Source organism: Salvia splendens, chromosome 14 (genome assembly GCF_004379255.2).
Source record: "Salvia splendens isolate huo1 chromosome 14, SspV2, whole genome shotgun sequence".
NCBI classification, from domain to species: domain Eukaryota; kingdom Viridiplantae; phylum Streptophyta; class Magnoliopsida; order Lamiales; family Lamiaceae; genus Salvia; species Salvia splendens.
Window position 1 is genome coordinate 4908092 of NC_056045.1, and position 15978 is coordinate 4924069.

At 40.3% G+C, this 15978-nt stretch overlaps 1 protein-coding gene across 1 annotated transcript; it reads left to right on the plus strand.

The window, feature by feature from the left end:
• The first annotated feature begins 12316 nt into the window (after positions 1-12316).
• LOC121764662 (extensin-2-like) lies at positions 12317-14469 on the plus strand. Its single transcript, XM_042160683.1, has one exon. It carries the CDS (start codon positions 12354-12356, stop codon positions 14133-14135), a length of 1782 nt encoding a protein of 593 aa, XP_042016617.1. The 5' UTR covers positions 12317-12353; the 3' UTR covers positions 14136-14469.
• The last annotated feature ends 1509 nt before the right edge of the window (positions 14470-15978 follow it).

The window sequence follows — 15978 nt, forward strand, 5'->3', positions numbered from 1 at the left end:
GACTCAATACTACACACAAATTGACCCAATTTATACTCGAACACTCCCTTCAATAGATAATAAAGTAAACAGACTATATATAATGTATGAAAGAAAATAAAAATAAGAGAAATTGAAAATGTAGATATTTGATATGTAGAGAAATGATTCAAAATAATGTAAGACAATCCAAAATAGAATACAATTCAAGTAATGTAGGACTGAAAATAGTTTTGAAATATTATAATCCGCCATAGCTGTTTATGTGGTTGGTAATTCGATTCATCAATCTACTACCAACTAAATTTCAATTCGTCATTAACTAAATTAGTCTTCTCATCAAGTCAAGAAAATGCAAAGTACTAAGAAAAACAACCGTTCTTGTTTTCTTTCATAATCAACAAGCACATAAATCATATCATCAAATTTATAGTGTTACATTTTTATTGCCTTCATCAACATAACACATTAGACATACAACTTGGATTCTGTAAATCATAAAACTGTGGGAGGGGAGAATTAAGGCCTTCTTGGGAAGACAATGGAAGATTGTGCCTTTTAGAGGCACGAGATATTGTTCAACGCAGAGTGGATGGTCGTTTCTTCAGACGATATGCGATTCTCCTCGCATAGAGTGAATGCAGATACGGCCCTGCCCTCTCTTTCAGCTTGAGAATCACAAAGAAGAGGAATCTGTAAACTACGATCAGAGCATACACTGCGCATAGATCCAACCACTTGGAATGATCTAATGACAAACCGAACATCTTCGTCAAGACATATTCGCCAGTCAGTTTTGGATCACCAGGGAATAAAGGGTTGAACACGAGCCCCAGCATGTCGTTCTTGTATCCTCCCTGCAAAATAATAAGGTGGAGTCGAGATTGAAAATTCGATCACGAGTGAGCCGAAGAAACCTGATTGCAAAAAAAAAAAAAAAAAAAAAACTAAAACCGTAGGGGTTTGATAGGGTCCTCGATTTAGTGAATCTCACTGAAAGTCATCTCCAGTATCTTTATCTTATTTGATTTAGTATCTTTTATTTTAGTTAGTTAATTTCCATATCTTTTGTAATCTTTTATTTTAATTATCTTGCTTGATTAGCAAGATAGGTTTAGAGTTTAGAATTCTATAAATTATAGAATTCTCTAGTATTTTGATTCATTGAGAAATAAAGTTAAAACTTGTTCTCATTCTGATTCTGGCGGAAATCGCCCCCTATCACCTCAACTAGAGTTTATCTTGTTCTTCGTAATCGTTCTTGTTCTTCGTTTTACTACAAATCGTTGGTGCTCTAGTCCGATAGATCAAGGGTCTATCAACTGGTGCTTTCATTGATTTAATCTTCTCCCACCACAAACCACTACCTCCAAAGTCCTCTCAAATTTTCGCAAAGGTTTCACGCCACTTTCTCTCAAATCTTAATCACCCACACGTCCGATGGCACCGGAATTCGACCTCGAATCTTTTGCACGACGACAAGATTCTGTTCACAAAAGAATTGAGGAAAGCCTCGCCAAGCTCATAGCCGTTGTCACCGGGGCGCGAGCGAAGGAGCCACCCGACCCAGTCGCGACGCCCATCCAGGTTGGTCGTTGCCACCGTCGGTCACGAAAGCACCCCTGGGTGTCAGGCCCGAATCCCTACCATGGATCCTTCTCGAACCACCACGTTTCGATGGAGAGAACGCCCGAGATTGGATCTGTAAGATCCAAGAGTACTATAACTACCACTACACACCGCAAGATGATCGTGTTTATCTTATGCAATATTTATTCGATCACCCAACATCGGATTGGAGGGAATATTGGGTAGAAACTAACAAAGGAAAGAGCTGGGATGATTTCTTGTTAGACGTCAAACAACGGTTCGATCCCGAATTTTATAAACCCTGTGCAGTGACCGCCTCACCTGGGCTATCTATGGGCCCGGTATGGTCTGTCCGAGACCAGCGACAACCCAACCGCACATTGGCTAACCCTGTTGCGTACCAGAAATCTGATCGCCAGCCACCTCATCGAAACGAGGAAGCCAGACGAGTAGTTGATGAAAATCTGTGTGGTGTTCAGCCTTTGGGAGTTGTCTGTCCTAACTTTGCTCCAGAATTAATCAAGGATGAGGTGATAGATGATGGAAAGTACATAGTTGCTCCACCTTCAACCGAGGAAATTATCACCGATTCACTTTCTCAGCACACGCTCTTTCTCTCCCATCAACCAAAGGAATTATCCGGTGAGCCTACTCGGTTTATAAGGTCAAAACCTGATGAATTTGATAATGACACGTCTGAACACTTGCGCACTTTGGGCCATGACAACAAGAAGTTGTATATAGAAGGGAACACCATGGGACGGGTGGTGGTTCATGCGCAGGGCTGCCCTGATGATGCTTATCGAGCCATTGCCGTCCCCGATGATGGTGAAGGTATTCCAGAAGATCCGTCTCCAGCAGCTCCCTTGGCCACCACCGCCGCTCGTGCTACCCAGCCTGTGGAGAGCTCTTTCTACTTTTGTTCTAGTCTAGTAATGGAATTTCATTTTAATGAAGGGGTTTAGATGTATTCCGACTCAGGGAGTGACGCACAACAATTATGCGTCGTTATTATTGAACGACGCACAACCCTTATGCGTCGTTGGTTAACGACGCACAAGGATTATGCGTCGTTCAAAGACGCATAAGAATTATGCGTCTTACCCCAATTACGCATAACCCTTATGCGTCACATTGGTAAGTATTCCCGCCTGTCACCCGGGTGACCAGGGTTCGATCCCCGGCAATGGCGCAATTTTTTAAGTGATTAGTATTTGATAAAAATGAGTTATTCTAAACATTTATTTTTGGCAATGCTTACCAAAAATTATGCGCCTTTGCCGGGGATCGAACCCGGGTCACCCGGGTGACAGGCGGGAATGCTTACCAGTGTGACGCATAAGGGTTATGCGTCATTAGGGTAAGACGCATAATTCTTATGCGTCTTTGAACGACGCATAACCCTTGTGCGTCATTAACCAAAGACGCATAAGGGTTGTGCGTCGTTCATTAATAACGACGCATAAGGGTTGTGCGTCACTCCCTGAGTCGGAATACAACTAAACTTCTTCATTAAAATGGAATTCCATTAACATGCATTACCCAAAAAGAATTGTTCCGCCTGTGGACAGAGTTGGTACAATGATCTTAGAGGTAGACGAGGAGATCTTAGATGCAGACGATGAAAGGAAATTAGGTGGCAATTCATCAGGCGATGGTGACCACAGCGACAACGTCGCCCATGCTGTTAGTGATCCACACAAGGTGGTTACGTCGGAGTCTTTACTTCTGGAGGCGACTACGGTATGGTGTATTATTGAACCAGCCCCGTTTGATGCGATTGTGGAAACTTTTAAGCCACAAACTGAGACTATCAACGCTGAAAAATTCGTAGGTGAAATGGATGATTGTTTCAGTGATATCAAAGTCGTGACTGAGATTTTCAAATGCCAGCAGCAGCCAGTTACCAATATTGAGCAGTTGCTGCCTGAGGTTTGGAGCCTTGATGTTGTTTGTGAGGATAAGGATACCTATTTTGGTGAAGTGAAGGTTCTTAGTTCGGAGGTTCACGGTGTTGAATGTGAAGGTGACATTGATGATAAGATGATTGTGTCAGAGATGATGAATAATAAGGTTAAGATGTTTTCCACTGCAGAATTTTTTATTGTTACGGAAAGTGTGAGGCGTTACTACAGTTGGGTGATAATTGGGTCGGCTGGGTTCGGAGCGTCATGTCACATTGGCCCACACTCGATCTCTGCTCGAATACTGAGAGATTCTAAAAATTGGAGGCTATTGGCACCTGATGTGATGCAGCATAAGATACGTCCAAGTTCAAATGGTGTAGTGGTTGTTTGGCCATTTTCCATACTCAAATGGTTTATGCATTTCTGCAGTGCTACCAGAAATTGGGAGAAGACATGGGTAGTCGTATTGGTGCCTAATGATTGGTGGCATTTAGTTACTCACCTTGAGGATTATGTGACCATTACCAAATATTTTGCTAGCACGGAGAATTGGTTACATGTTTTTTATTTTCTAATTTGGCTTAATCCTGGTAGAGGGATATATGGAACAAGAGATGGAATTCTTTGGTATGTGCACAGGACATATGATATCAACTTAGCTCTACACGAAACTATCGATGAGCTGAAAATGGATGCACATGAGAAAGAGTCAGACAACCCTTTGTTCTTGGGCACTCTTACTAACTACACGGCTACTCCAGAGGTTCATAAGCTAAGGGAGTTGGTGATGAGTTGTGACTATATGCAGGTGAAAAAGGACATGGAAGATTGTTCATCGAGGGATTTGGCTAAATTGGGTTCTGATTATGGGATGCTTGAGCTAAGCGGACCAGTGGCTCCACATGTTGTCAATGTTCTTCGCAGCTATTTCGAATTCCACCTTGAGGGCAAGGTGGTTTTCAACGGCGGGAAAGTTGATAGGGTCCTCGATTTAGTGAATCTCGCTGAAAGTCATCTCCAGTATCTTTATCTTATTTGATTTAGTATCTTTTATTTTAGTTAGTTAATTTCCATATCTTTTGTAATCTTTTATTTTAATTATCTTGCTTGATTAGCAAGATAGGTTTAGAGTTTAGAATTCTATAAATTATAGAATTCTCTAGTATTTTGATTCATTGAGAAATAAAGTTAAAACTTGTTCTCATTCTGATTCTGGCGGAAATCGCCCCCTAGCACCTCAACTAGGGTTTATCTTGTTCTTCGTTTTACTACAAATCGTTAGTGCTCTAAGGGTCTATCAGGGTTGCAGATGTTTACTTGTTTTTATTTAGGACTAATAATAGCCATTTAAATTACGAATTTTGATCAATCATATAAAGATTGCAAACAAAATGTTAAAAAAACAAAAACTAAAACCGTAGGGGTTGCAGGTGTTTACTCGTTTCTATTTAGGACTGATAATAGCAACGTCTTTTTAAGCATTCCAAAAATAACCTTTTGATTTAATATATTTGATCAATTCGTGATTTAAATTATATCTATAGATCGATACTTACTTACTCGTGATTTTAGAAGTACCTGCAACGACCATGCCCCCAATGAATGAGACAGGCCAGGGTAGCGCCAGAAGGGCTTAGGGAGGTCGGGAGGAGACGGAAGAAGCCGGCAGTCATCATCATAATACCCTACCAACAATCAAGTAATGATAAGGGAAGGTATAGATGAAAAGAAGCAGTGTTTTTTTTTCACTTACAAGAACTCCAGCTCCAGCAATGATCCCCATCAAGAAGTTAGGGACTAGTGAAGCCACAATCATCATCACACTCTCTACCATAGCAATGCATCCGAATAAATTCAGACAGAAGAAGGCGTAACGCGAAAAATCATACCGGTATTTCACCATAAAAAACGTTATGGTCCCGGTAATAGATGAGATTACAACCAAAAACGGCAATGAAGAAAAGAAGTTTGACAATATGAACACGGCCACCCCATAGTAACCGTTTAGCCTCTCGCGACCTGTTTGTCAATACACGAACTTTCACTCAAGTTTTTTTGTTTCTTGGTTTCCACCATGTTTCTTCTTTCTAAACAACTTGTGGCTTTTCACTTGTACTTTTCTCGGGTATGCCCAAGTGTATGATGTAAACCAGAGTTTCCTTTTTTAATTTATTTATTCATAAAAAAAAATGGCACCTTCCACCAATAAATTAAAGCATGTTTATTATTAGCCGATGATATTAAAATATCTTCTAAATGATAGAGATTTGATATTTCGTAGTTTTCATTCATGGCTTTAATTATGTCCATTTAAGAGAGAGAATAAACAAAGTGGAATAGACTTTTAGTTGTATATTCAAATGTGCAACAGTAGCGGATCAAAAAAATTTCATGTAGGGAGCAATAAATAGAAGTATAATATGTATCTTATATAAATTATTTATGAAAGGTTTGATTTAATTTTGAAAAATATTTTGTTATATGATAATAATATAATTAACAAAAAACAATAAAATAGAATAGTAGAAAAAAACGATGAGTAACCAAAAAAACGAAAATTGCTTGTAGAAATGAGCAAAAATGAAAGTAAACAAATTAAAACACAAGAACCACAGTCGCAAAGATTCAAACTCGGATCTCCAAGTTAACAATGGTTATACATTGTCACTTCACCAACAAAGCTTTAGATGTATACTTGGCTCAATATATATTAATTATTAAACAATCAAATATTTAGGGTACCGCTATATCCCCTGTTATACATTGGATCCACCGCTGTTCCTAAAGATTCGAAAACTTACTTTCGCAATTGGTTGAATAACCAGTTTAGAAAGCTTGGTAAAAACAATTTGTGGATCTCCATGTTATATGAAAAGAAGCTCGGAAGCTATAAAGAAGAAAGAAGACACGCTGGAGATGTATTTGCAGAAAGCTTTCAATTCCACATTTTTCATTGATTTAAATGTGTTGGAATAAGGAAATCAATTAATTGGAGAACAAGAAGGCAAGAGATGAAGTTATGGCAAGAATATAGAAGGAAATCAATTAAAGATTATGGAAAATCAAATAAAAAAGGATATTAGTATAATTAGAATATATTTTCCAACTATAGCTAGAATTAGAGCCTATAAAAGGTTGTGTAACCATTGAGAGAGAATTAATTAAAGTCATTCATAATGTAGTCTTTGAAGTTCTCCTCGTCTTTTACTTTCTGCAATAATATTTTATTTTCCCCATTATATTTTCTAACATGGTATCAGAGCAGGTTCGATCACTAGGATCGACGCTGCCTCTATAGCAAAAAAAAAGGCCTCATCATCGTCCCTTCCAAAAACCAGCCAAAACCCTTTCAAAAACAGCCATGTATCAGCCCCAAAAATCTCCCCCATAAGGAGAAAGGAGACTGATGGCAGCCAAGAACCACAACAGAGGAGGAGAGAAAGCAAACAGCTGAACAAGGATGCCGAGAAGATGGCCACATAGAATGAACACCGTGATAACCTTTCCGGAGACAGCTTGTGTCGGGTTCTAAAGCGGAGTCCATCACAGGGGGAGAGGCTGTCACCGGAAATTGGATACCAAGAATGCATCCGCTTGAGAGTGAGAGTTAAAGATATACTGGAAATAATGTTGAGATGGAGATGGGACAGCGGAAAAAGAGAAGAAGGCACTGCAGCGTGTAGACGATGCAAAGAAAATAACAGTCTTGTCACCGAGAAAAGACCCATGAAGAAACATAAAGGAGACTAATGATTTCACGTCTTCATTTTTACAGAAGTAAAGTTGGGCCCAATGGTTATTAGGTTCAAGAAGAAAAAAAATTGAAATGTAAATAATGGGCTCATAGTTTGAGCTAGAATGGACCGAGAATGGTCTTAAGATTAGCTCCTCGACGAGAGTCAAAACTGTCTGAATTAGCTCCTTGACAAGAGTCAAAACTGTCAGAATGAGCTCCTCGTACGAGTCAAAACTGTCTGAAGACACAAGTCAAAACTGTCCGAATTAGCTCCTTGACACGAGTTAAAACCATCAACAGAAAATTGAAGAACTCCTTGAAATGAGTCAAAACTTTCAATAACTCTTTGATACGAGTATAAACTATCATTGATGAATTGAAGAAGCTCTATGATACGGGCATAAACTAGCAATGGAAATTGAAGAACTCTTAAATACGAGTATAAACTATTTATCAAACTAAAGATCGTGCAAGTTAAGTGTCGAAAAACTCGATACTCAACTTGAGGGGGGTGTTGGAATAAGGAAATCAATTAATTGGAGAACAAGAAGGCAAGAGATGAAGTTATGGCAAGAATACAGAATGAAATCAATTAAAGATTATGGAAAATCAAATAAAAAGGATATTAGTATAATTATAATATATTTTCCAAGTATAGCTAGAATTAGAGCATATAAAAGGTTGTGTAACCATTGAGAGAGAATTAATTCAAGTCATTCACAATGTAGTCTTTGAAGTTCTCCCCGTCTTTTACTTTCTGCAATAATATTTTATTTTCCGCATTATATTTTCTAACAAAATATAACAAGATGCAATACATATATTCTTCATTCGAATGATCTACAACATTGTACTAATCTACTTTAACAGACTCTGAACATTGTACTAATCTACTTTAACAAACTCTGCAAAGCATGTTTCCTCTTTAAACCTCGCAACACCACGTCGTGCCAAGTACATATGTGGTCCTCCTTCTTAGCTCGCTTGTCTGCGGTTTCAACACGTGCTAGGTTGATCATTGGCTCCTTTTGTGCCGCACACTCCTTACTCTTCTTTGTCTCATTCTCAGCTCCAGTTCTCGTAGAGTTCGTGATTGTTTTGGCTCGTGCACAATGCATTGCAACTTGATCAGCTTGACGGTCCAGTGACTTGAGACAATGCATTGCTGCTTGATCAGCTTGGCAGTCCGGTGACCTGAGATCATGCATTGCGGCTTGTTGATCAACTCTGCATGTGGCGGCTTGATCAACTTGGTTAGCAGCGGCTTGATCAAGCCGCGGCATGCAATGTGAGCGTCGGCATGCAGCGGCTTGATCAAGTTGATTAGCAGTGGCTTGATCCAGCCTAGGCGTCTGATCATCTCTTCCAACAATATGTGATCACATAGTATGTCTAGAAGATTCGAAAGTGGACAACATAGCAAAAGCAATAACCCGACCGGAAGATGGACAAGACACGCTTGTTTTGGCGACTTGGCACTTGGCGGTCTATTAGATATGGTGCTCAAATTTCCCCTTTAAACTATTCTCTCCATCTCAACTTACTCAAGTTACATTCTATTTTGAATTATCTCAAGTTACTTTTTCTTCGCTAATTAATTCCAAATTCAGAGCATCGCCTGGCCCTATATTCATTAATTTTTTACTCCATGCTCTTCCCCAAGAGCACAACACCCACATCTATGCTCTTCTGCAAGGACATGCTCAAGGGTCCCACCATTAAATTATTTAATTTAAATACTTCAATTACTAAAAACATGTCTACAATATAAAAATACATTAAAAATACTCGAACTACTACTACAAATTAAAAAAATATTACATACTTAAATCCTAAAAAATAAAAATTACATAATTAAAATACCTTCGTGGAAGACTATTCTATCCCCAATGCTTTTCGGAGACCTCGTATAATTGCAAAATGTGCATCAAGTTGCTCGGGAGACTTGTGCGACGTATTGGCCATATTGAGTTGAGCCAAAAGGGTCCACAATGAGTTGGTGGGCGGTTGAGGTGGCACAAAGGGAAGAGGAGCGGCAACGGCAGCGGCACGACTGCGGTTGGTCGTCGCCTGTTTCCTTCCTTGCGGCCGGCGTTGGGAACTACTCGGGCCGACATCGAGGCTACCCAAGTTAGCTGCCAAGCTGGCTAGCCACCTCATTCGAGCCGGTGTTGGATAACGACCTCGACCGTTTGTTGGAGGAGCTAGAGGAGAATGATAAGCATCCCTTATACTTCGGATGCGTACGCACCTTCTGCCAAGTTGAGGTACTTGAATGCTTTGTAATAACAAGATTGGTAGGTTGCCATGGAGGCACTGATGATGTCGAGCTCGCTCTTGCCGCTCCCCGCCGACTCATGTTCCTGGAGGTAAATCCCCTGGAACTTTTGGATTTCTTCGTTGGCTCTGAAGATGACATTGCGCATCATACTCTCATTGCGCTTGATGGTTCCCTCCGGTCGGATGACATTGTACCGGCGAGAGATGCGGAACCAAAACCTATCCCCGGTTTGATTCGTGCCAACCTCCGGATCTTCAGAGATTTCCAAATAGGCTTTGAATAACATATCCATCTCCCTCGGAGTGTACGGGGTGCGGACATGAGGATCGCCGCCACGACCCATGACACGAGTGCTACGAGGAGGAGGAATATGAGGAGTTTGGGAGCGGCCGCTCCCTCCCGATCCTTGTTCGGGTGCCCACCCGTATCACCCATCGGGGGCATCTTGCTCGTCCACCGAGTAAGGATGGTAGCCACCAGGAATTTGAGAACCTTGGGTTAGAGGAGGGGGCGAGAATTCCATTTCCGGACTAGGGAACCATTCGTGGTTCCAACCACGGGAGTCGGAGGGGTGATCGCCGGAGCCGGATATTTTTTTTGCAAGAGTTAAGTGAAAGATTGAGAATTGATGAGAGAATTTAGATGAGAATTGTACTGTGTTGTGTAAAATTTTTTGTGTGGAAATGTGGGTATTTATAAATGAAAAATGTGAATTTTGGGGAAAAATATTTGAAAAATAAATTAAAAATAGTGAGAAAACGGTTATAATTTATTGGGAAGTGAAAAAATATTTTTTTATTTAAAAACGGTTTTTAAACTAATATTCGAATTTAAAAAATGAAAAATGCCAACAGCTAAGCCGTTGGCCAATGGTGTGCTGCCACGTCGCCCTGCTCAGCGGCACGGACGTGCTCGATGTATCGAGCAGCGCCGTGCCGTCGGCAAGAGGGCAGCGGCGGACGTGTCGCTGCCGCACCGTCGGCACGGACGCCGTTCGTTCCAGCAATCACCGTTGGGGATGCTCTCATGTACTCCCTATATTTTTCCCTTGGGCCACTTTTTTAAACAACGGTTAATTGTGGTTTATGTCCTTAGGTTTTTCTAAAATCTCTCTAAATCACATTTTCATTTAAAAATCCTTAAATTTGCAAATTTTTAATCTCTATCTTATTTTATGGCGACAGAATCACAGAATTGTATAGTAATGTTCTTTTCCACCTGAACATTATAATGTAGTCAATTTTAGCTTAGTTGCAAAATAAAATCTAAAAATCGGTCTCTCTTCCCCAAACGTAGGGACCTCTCTCATAAAATTCAAATTTTAGTGGGATCTGTTATTAATTGGGCTAGAAGAATTTTATGACAAAACAATTCCAAAGGAAAATTAAAGTGATTCAGGCCCATTTATATTTTGCTTATGGATTTATTTATTTTCTGAGCCCAGGATGCACTTTATTTTCCTACAAATTAGGATTATCGGAGTACTAAAATTTTTTTTGTTTATGAAATTTAATTGGAATTTAGAATCTGTAGGGTTTAACTGCATTATTGATCAATACTACATGAGTTCTTTCAAATTCAATTCCATAAAATTCCAATTGCAATACAATTTCAATTTTATGGTATCAAATGCATCCTTGTAAAATATTGGCGAAAGAGATTCTGGTAATAAAGTAGCATAGGAATTCTAGAAAATTTCAAAATCAAAGCTATAAATTTCTCTCAACGAATCTGTCTTCTGCGCAAGAGATTTTAAAGTCTTTGATTTTTAGTTTTCACGTTTGATCAGTTCTTCATGCTCATAATAGTGTTACTGTGCATCGAATTACCTTTTCCCCTATCTAAATACAAAGATATAATTAAAACAGATGTTCTAATATAAGAGAACATAACTTGAATTTCATGTGATATTTTTGTCTTCAAAAGTAATAAATATTATAGTATGTGTTATAATAAGGATCTCGATATTGGAAAGAACCCCATGACATTCAACGATTCTTGGCTCAATTCGAAGCCAGCTTAGACGAATTTTAGTAAACAATAATCTTAGATTAAATTGTTCTTTATCTCATTCAAAAAGCGTTTTATTCATCTTCTAAAGTATAAGTACTGAATTTATTAAGGTTAACTTTATATCTCTATCATAAACTGAAGTCAAGAATTTAATATTGGGGCTCAAACTACAGTTAACAATTATGAAAGATTTTTCGAACACATACAAGCATTCTATTGAGTCATTTTTTTAATCAAATTTTTATTAAAATTCATACCGACACCGTGATGATATTATAGATGAGTTATACTGAATATTATTAAACCTGTATATTTCTTTTGTTTATTCACCGTACATAATAAGTTTGACATGTGCAGGAATAACATATGTATGTTTCTTATTTTCTAATTGTGTGAATGCTAGACTTTTTCATCACATATTTAATAAAATGTTGTGTAGTTATCATGCGAGCCACTAAGTGTCAAATTCCCCCACGATGTATTCAAATTTTGTGCTGTTTAAATGTAGTTTTCTATTAGTTTTAACATCAAGATCATAACAATCAATAAGGAATATAAGTCCATTGACATTTAAAAAACAAATTACATAATTGCTATTTTAAAACAATTTCCAGCGTTGAATGAGATGAGGTATATTAGTTGTTTCATATTAAATGACTAGCTCTTACGGCAATCCCATAGGCATCCACCAACTCTTAATAAAATAATTGCAATTTGATTGCAAATTGTAGACTCATTCAATAAAATTGTAGAGAAGATGGCTATATAATGCTATAAGTTGCACAGAGGAAAATCAGAAAACAAAAAACATCCAACTCCACAACCTCATAGTCTTTCACTAGCAACAATGAAGAGCTTCATGGAACCCCGACTGTGGGTTCTGGTGGCTCTCGTCACCACCCTCGCTGCTACGACAAATGCCGACTCCACATGGAAGCCCGACTTGCCACTTCCACATCTTCCTTATCTTTACAGCTCACCGCCCCCGCCACTTTACAAGTATGAATCCCCTCCTCCACCGCCTTACAAGTACAAATCACCACCGCCGCCACCTTACAAATACGAATCGCCTCCACCACCGCCGTACAAGTACGAATCGCCTCCACCCCCACCCTACAAATACGAATCACCACCACCACCTCCATACAAGTATGAGTCTCCACCACCACCTCCATACAAGTACGAATCTCCACCACCACCACCCTATAAATACAAATCACCACCACCGCCACCTTACAAGTATGAATCACCTCCACCTCCGCCATACAAATATGAATCTCCACCACCACCTTACATGTACAAGTCACCTCCACCACCACCATACAAATATGAATCTCCACCACCACCACCTTACAAGTATGAATCACCTCCACCACCACCATACAAATATAAGTCTCCACCACCTCCTCCTTATGTGTACAAATCTCCCCCACCACCGCCTTACAAGTACGAATCACCTCCGCCACCACCCTACAAATATAAGTCACCACCACCACCTCCTTACAAGTACGAGTCACCTCCACCACCACCATACAAATACGAATCTCCACCACCACCTCCATACGTTTACAAGTCTCCACCACCACCACCATACAAGTATGAATCACCTCCGCCTCCACCCTACATGTACAAATCTCCACCACCACCACCTTACAAATACGAGTCACCTCCACCACCACCATACAAATACGAATCTCCACCACCACCTCCATATGTTTACAAGTCTCCACCACCACCACCGTACAAGTATGAATCACCTCCGCCTCCACCCTACAAGTACAAGTCTCCACCACCACCACCTTACAAGTACGAGTCACCTCCACCACCGTCATACAAATATGAATCTCCACCACCACCTCCATATGTTTACAAGTCTCCACCACCACCCCCTTACAAGTATGAATCACCTCCACCTCCACCCTACAAGTACAAGTCTCCACCACCACCGCCATACAAGTACGAGTCACCTCCACCACCACCATACAAGTATGAATCTCCACCACCACCTCCATATGTGTACATGTCTCCACCACCACCCCCTTACAAGTATGAATCACCTCCACCACCACCATACAAATATGAGTCACCACCACCTCCTCCTTATGTGTACAAGTCCCCCCCACCACCACCCTACAAATACGAGTCACCACCACCACCACCGTACGTCTACAAGTCTCCACCACCACCACCTTACAAGTACGAGTCACCACCACCACCACCGTACGTCTACAAGTCTCCACCACCACCACCTTACAAGTACGAGTCACCCCCACCTCCTCCATATCTATACAAATCCCCACCACCACCCCCTTACAAATATGAATCACCTCCACCTCCACCTTACAAATACGAGTCACCACCACCTCCCCCATATCTTTACAAGTCTCCTCCACCACCACCCTACAAATATGAATCACCTCCCCCACCACCTTACAAGTATGAGTCACCTCCACCACCACCCTACAAATACAAGTCACCTCCACCTCCTCCTTACGTTTACAAATCTCCACCACCGCCACCATACAAATATGAGTCTCCACCACCTCTTCCTTACCAATACAAATCTTCACCAACACCACCTCACAATAATGACTGTCCACCACCAGCATCTCCACCAATCAAGTACTAATCACCCCACTCCCTTCATACATCTCCTCATCCACCATGATCCAGTTTGTTATTATATCCCTTCACCTCCTTCAGATTATTTATTTACCAAAACCACCATCATTATCCCATTCAAACAAACCGTGGTTCTTTTTTTGTTTGCTCCATCATTAAAATTGTTGAAAATAAAGGTCTCGCCTCTCTTCGAGTATCCCTAATTCTCATAATCCTACCAAGAAGGAGTTGCGGAAAAAAAAGAGACGGATGATCGATGCTTTCCAATCTTTCTCTTTAATCTTAATTGTAACCTATGTTTGTTCATGTACTTATATATTTAATGGATTTTTTTATATCAATGTCTTCCTTGCACATATTGGATTTTGACAAACTAAGACTCATTATCTACAAACTAATTAGTCGGATCCTTATTAAGGGTTGCCAAACTGATTTTATTTAATAATTATAATCATACACTAATCACTTTTTTGTCACATATCTGGAAGAGCATTTTTCAAGTAACAAGAGTCAAATTTGTTGAAAATTGTTTGTAACTAATCATTAGACGACGTGCTTCTGTAATTTTTCGCAACACGAGATTGTTTTAATTACATCTGTCTGAGGAGAAAAAGTCACAAAATCTATCTCTTTTATCATTCGTGGATAGGTATTATTTTTTTTTGTTGATTTTCAAGATTTTTGATGGAGTACGAAATAAACAAGCCCAACAGCAGTAAAGCCCGAGACAGAGTATCAGTTCGGCATGACTAAAGAGTATCAGTTCGGCATGACTAAAGAGTATCAGTCCGGCGTGACTAAAGAGTTCAGTTCGGCACAACCAAAGAGTTCGGCCCCAGCCTACAGCTCGGTGAAAGCCAACTCATCAAGCTCTGCTCTCAGGTCGGCATCAAGCTCTACTCTCAGATCGGCAAAAGCTGCTCGGCAATAATTCAGCAGTTCGGTCTCAGTATTCGACCGAACTAGGAGATAGTGGACTCATGCAAGATTTCCACCTCCACTACACCGACGATCTATTTTAGTGGTGTCAAGCAGTCATTAACTCAGGCAGGATAGTGGACCCATGCAAGGTCGCCACGATCTCCACGACATCCACTACCTAATAAATGCTGCATGCCACGATCTTGGTTCGAAATATAAATAGAACCTAGGTCAGATAGATAAAGGGGGATCTTCTTCTGTTAAATTCTAAAAAGCTCTCTAGAGAGAATATCATAAAGCAGGCCAGTGTTGTAAGCTGTAATTCGCAGATCAAGCAATACAAACCTGCCCCCATTTCTCCCCGTGGACGTAGATTTACCTCAGTAAATCGAACCACGTAAAATCTCTGTGTTGATCTTCATTTATTTCCTGCATTTACAAACATCAAAAATTCGCCGCATCATCACTGGCGCCGTCTGTGGGAAACAGAGAACCAAATTTGTGATAAAGCGAATTTTTGATCCTTTTTCCACCCAAAAAAAAAAAAAAATGCATACCAGATCGCATAACACCCATAATACCGTTCGTGATAACCGTGAGGAAGCTAGTCCAGCTCGCAGGTCTGAAAAACGGCCTCGGGAGACATCTACCTCCAATTCTCACGAAGGAGCAAGCCACTCCAGGAGTCATCGCACAGAATTTTCCCAGCAGCCCGATTTAAATGAGGTTGTCAAGCTGTTTTTGGCTGAGAAGCAGGAGGAGTTCTTAGCCTTCCTGCAAAAAAGCCAGCAGCCAGAGAAGAAAACGGGGGATTCTCCCTCCTCCTTCAGACATGAAAGTCACTACCGCAGTAGTGACGTGTCCTCCAGGAGAGAGAATCCTCACCCCCGACATGTTCTTCCTCGCCGAACTCCTTTTGAAAGAATTCA

Excerpts from the sequence above, each read along its gene's own strand:
- LOC121764662 (XM_042160683.1), top strand. The coding sequence starts at position 12,354 with ATGAAGAGCTTCATGGAACCCCGACTGTGGGTTCTGGTGGCTCTCGTC.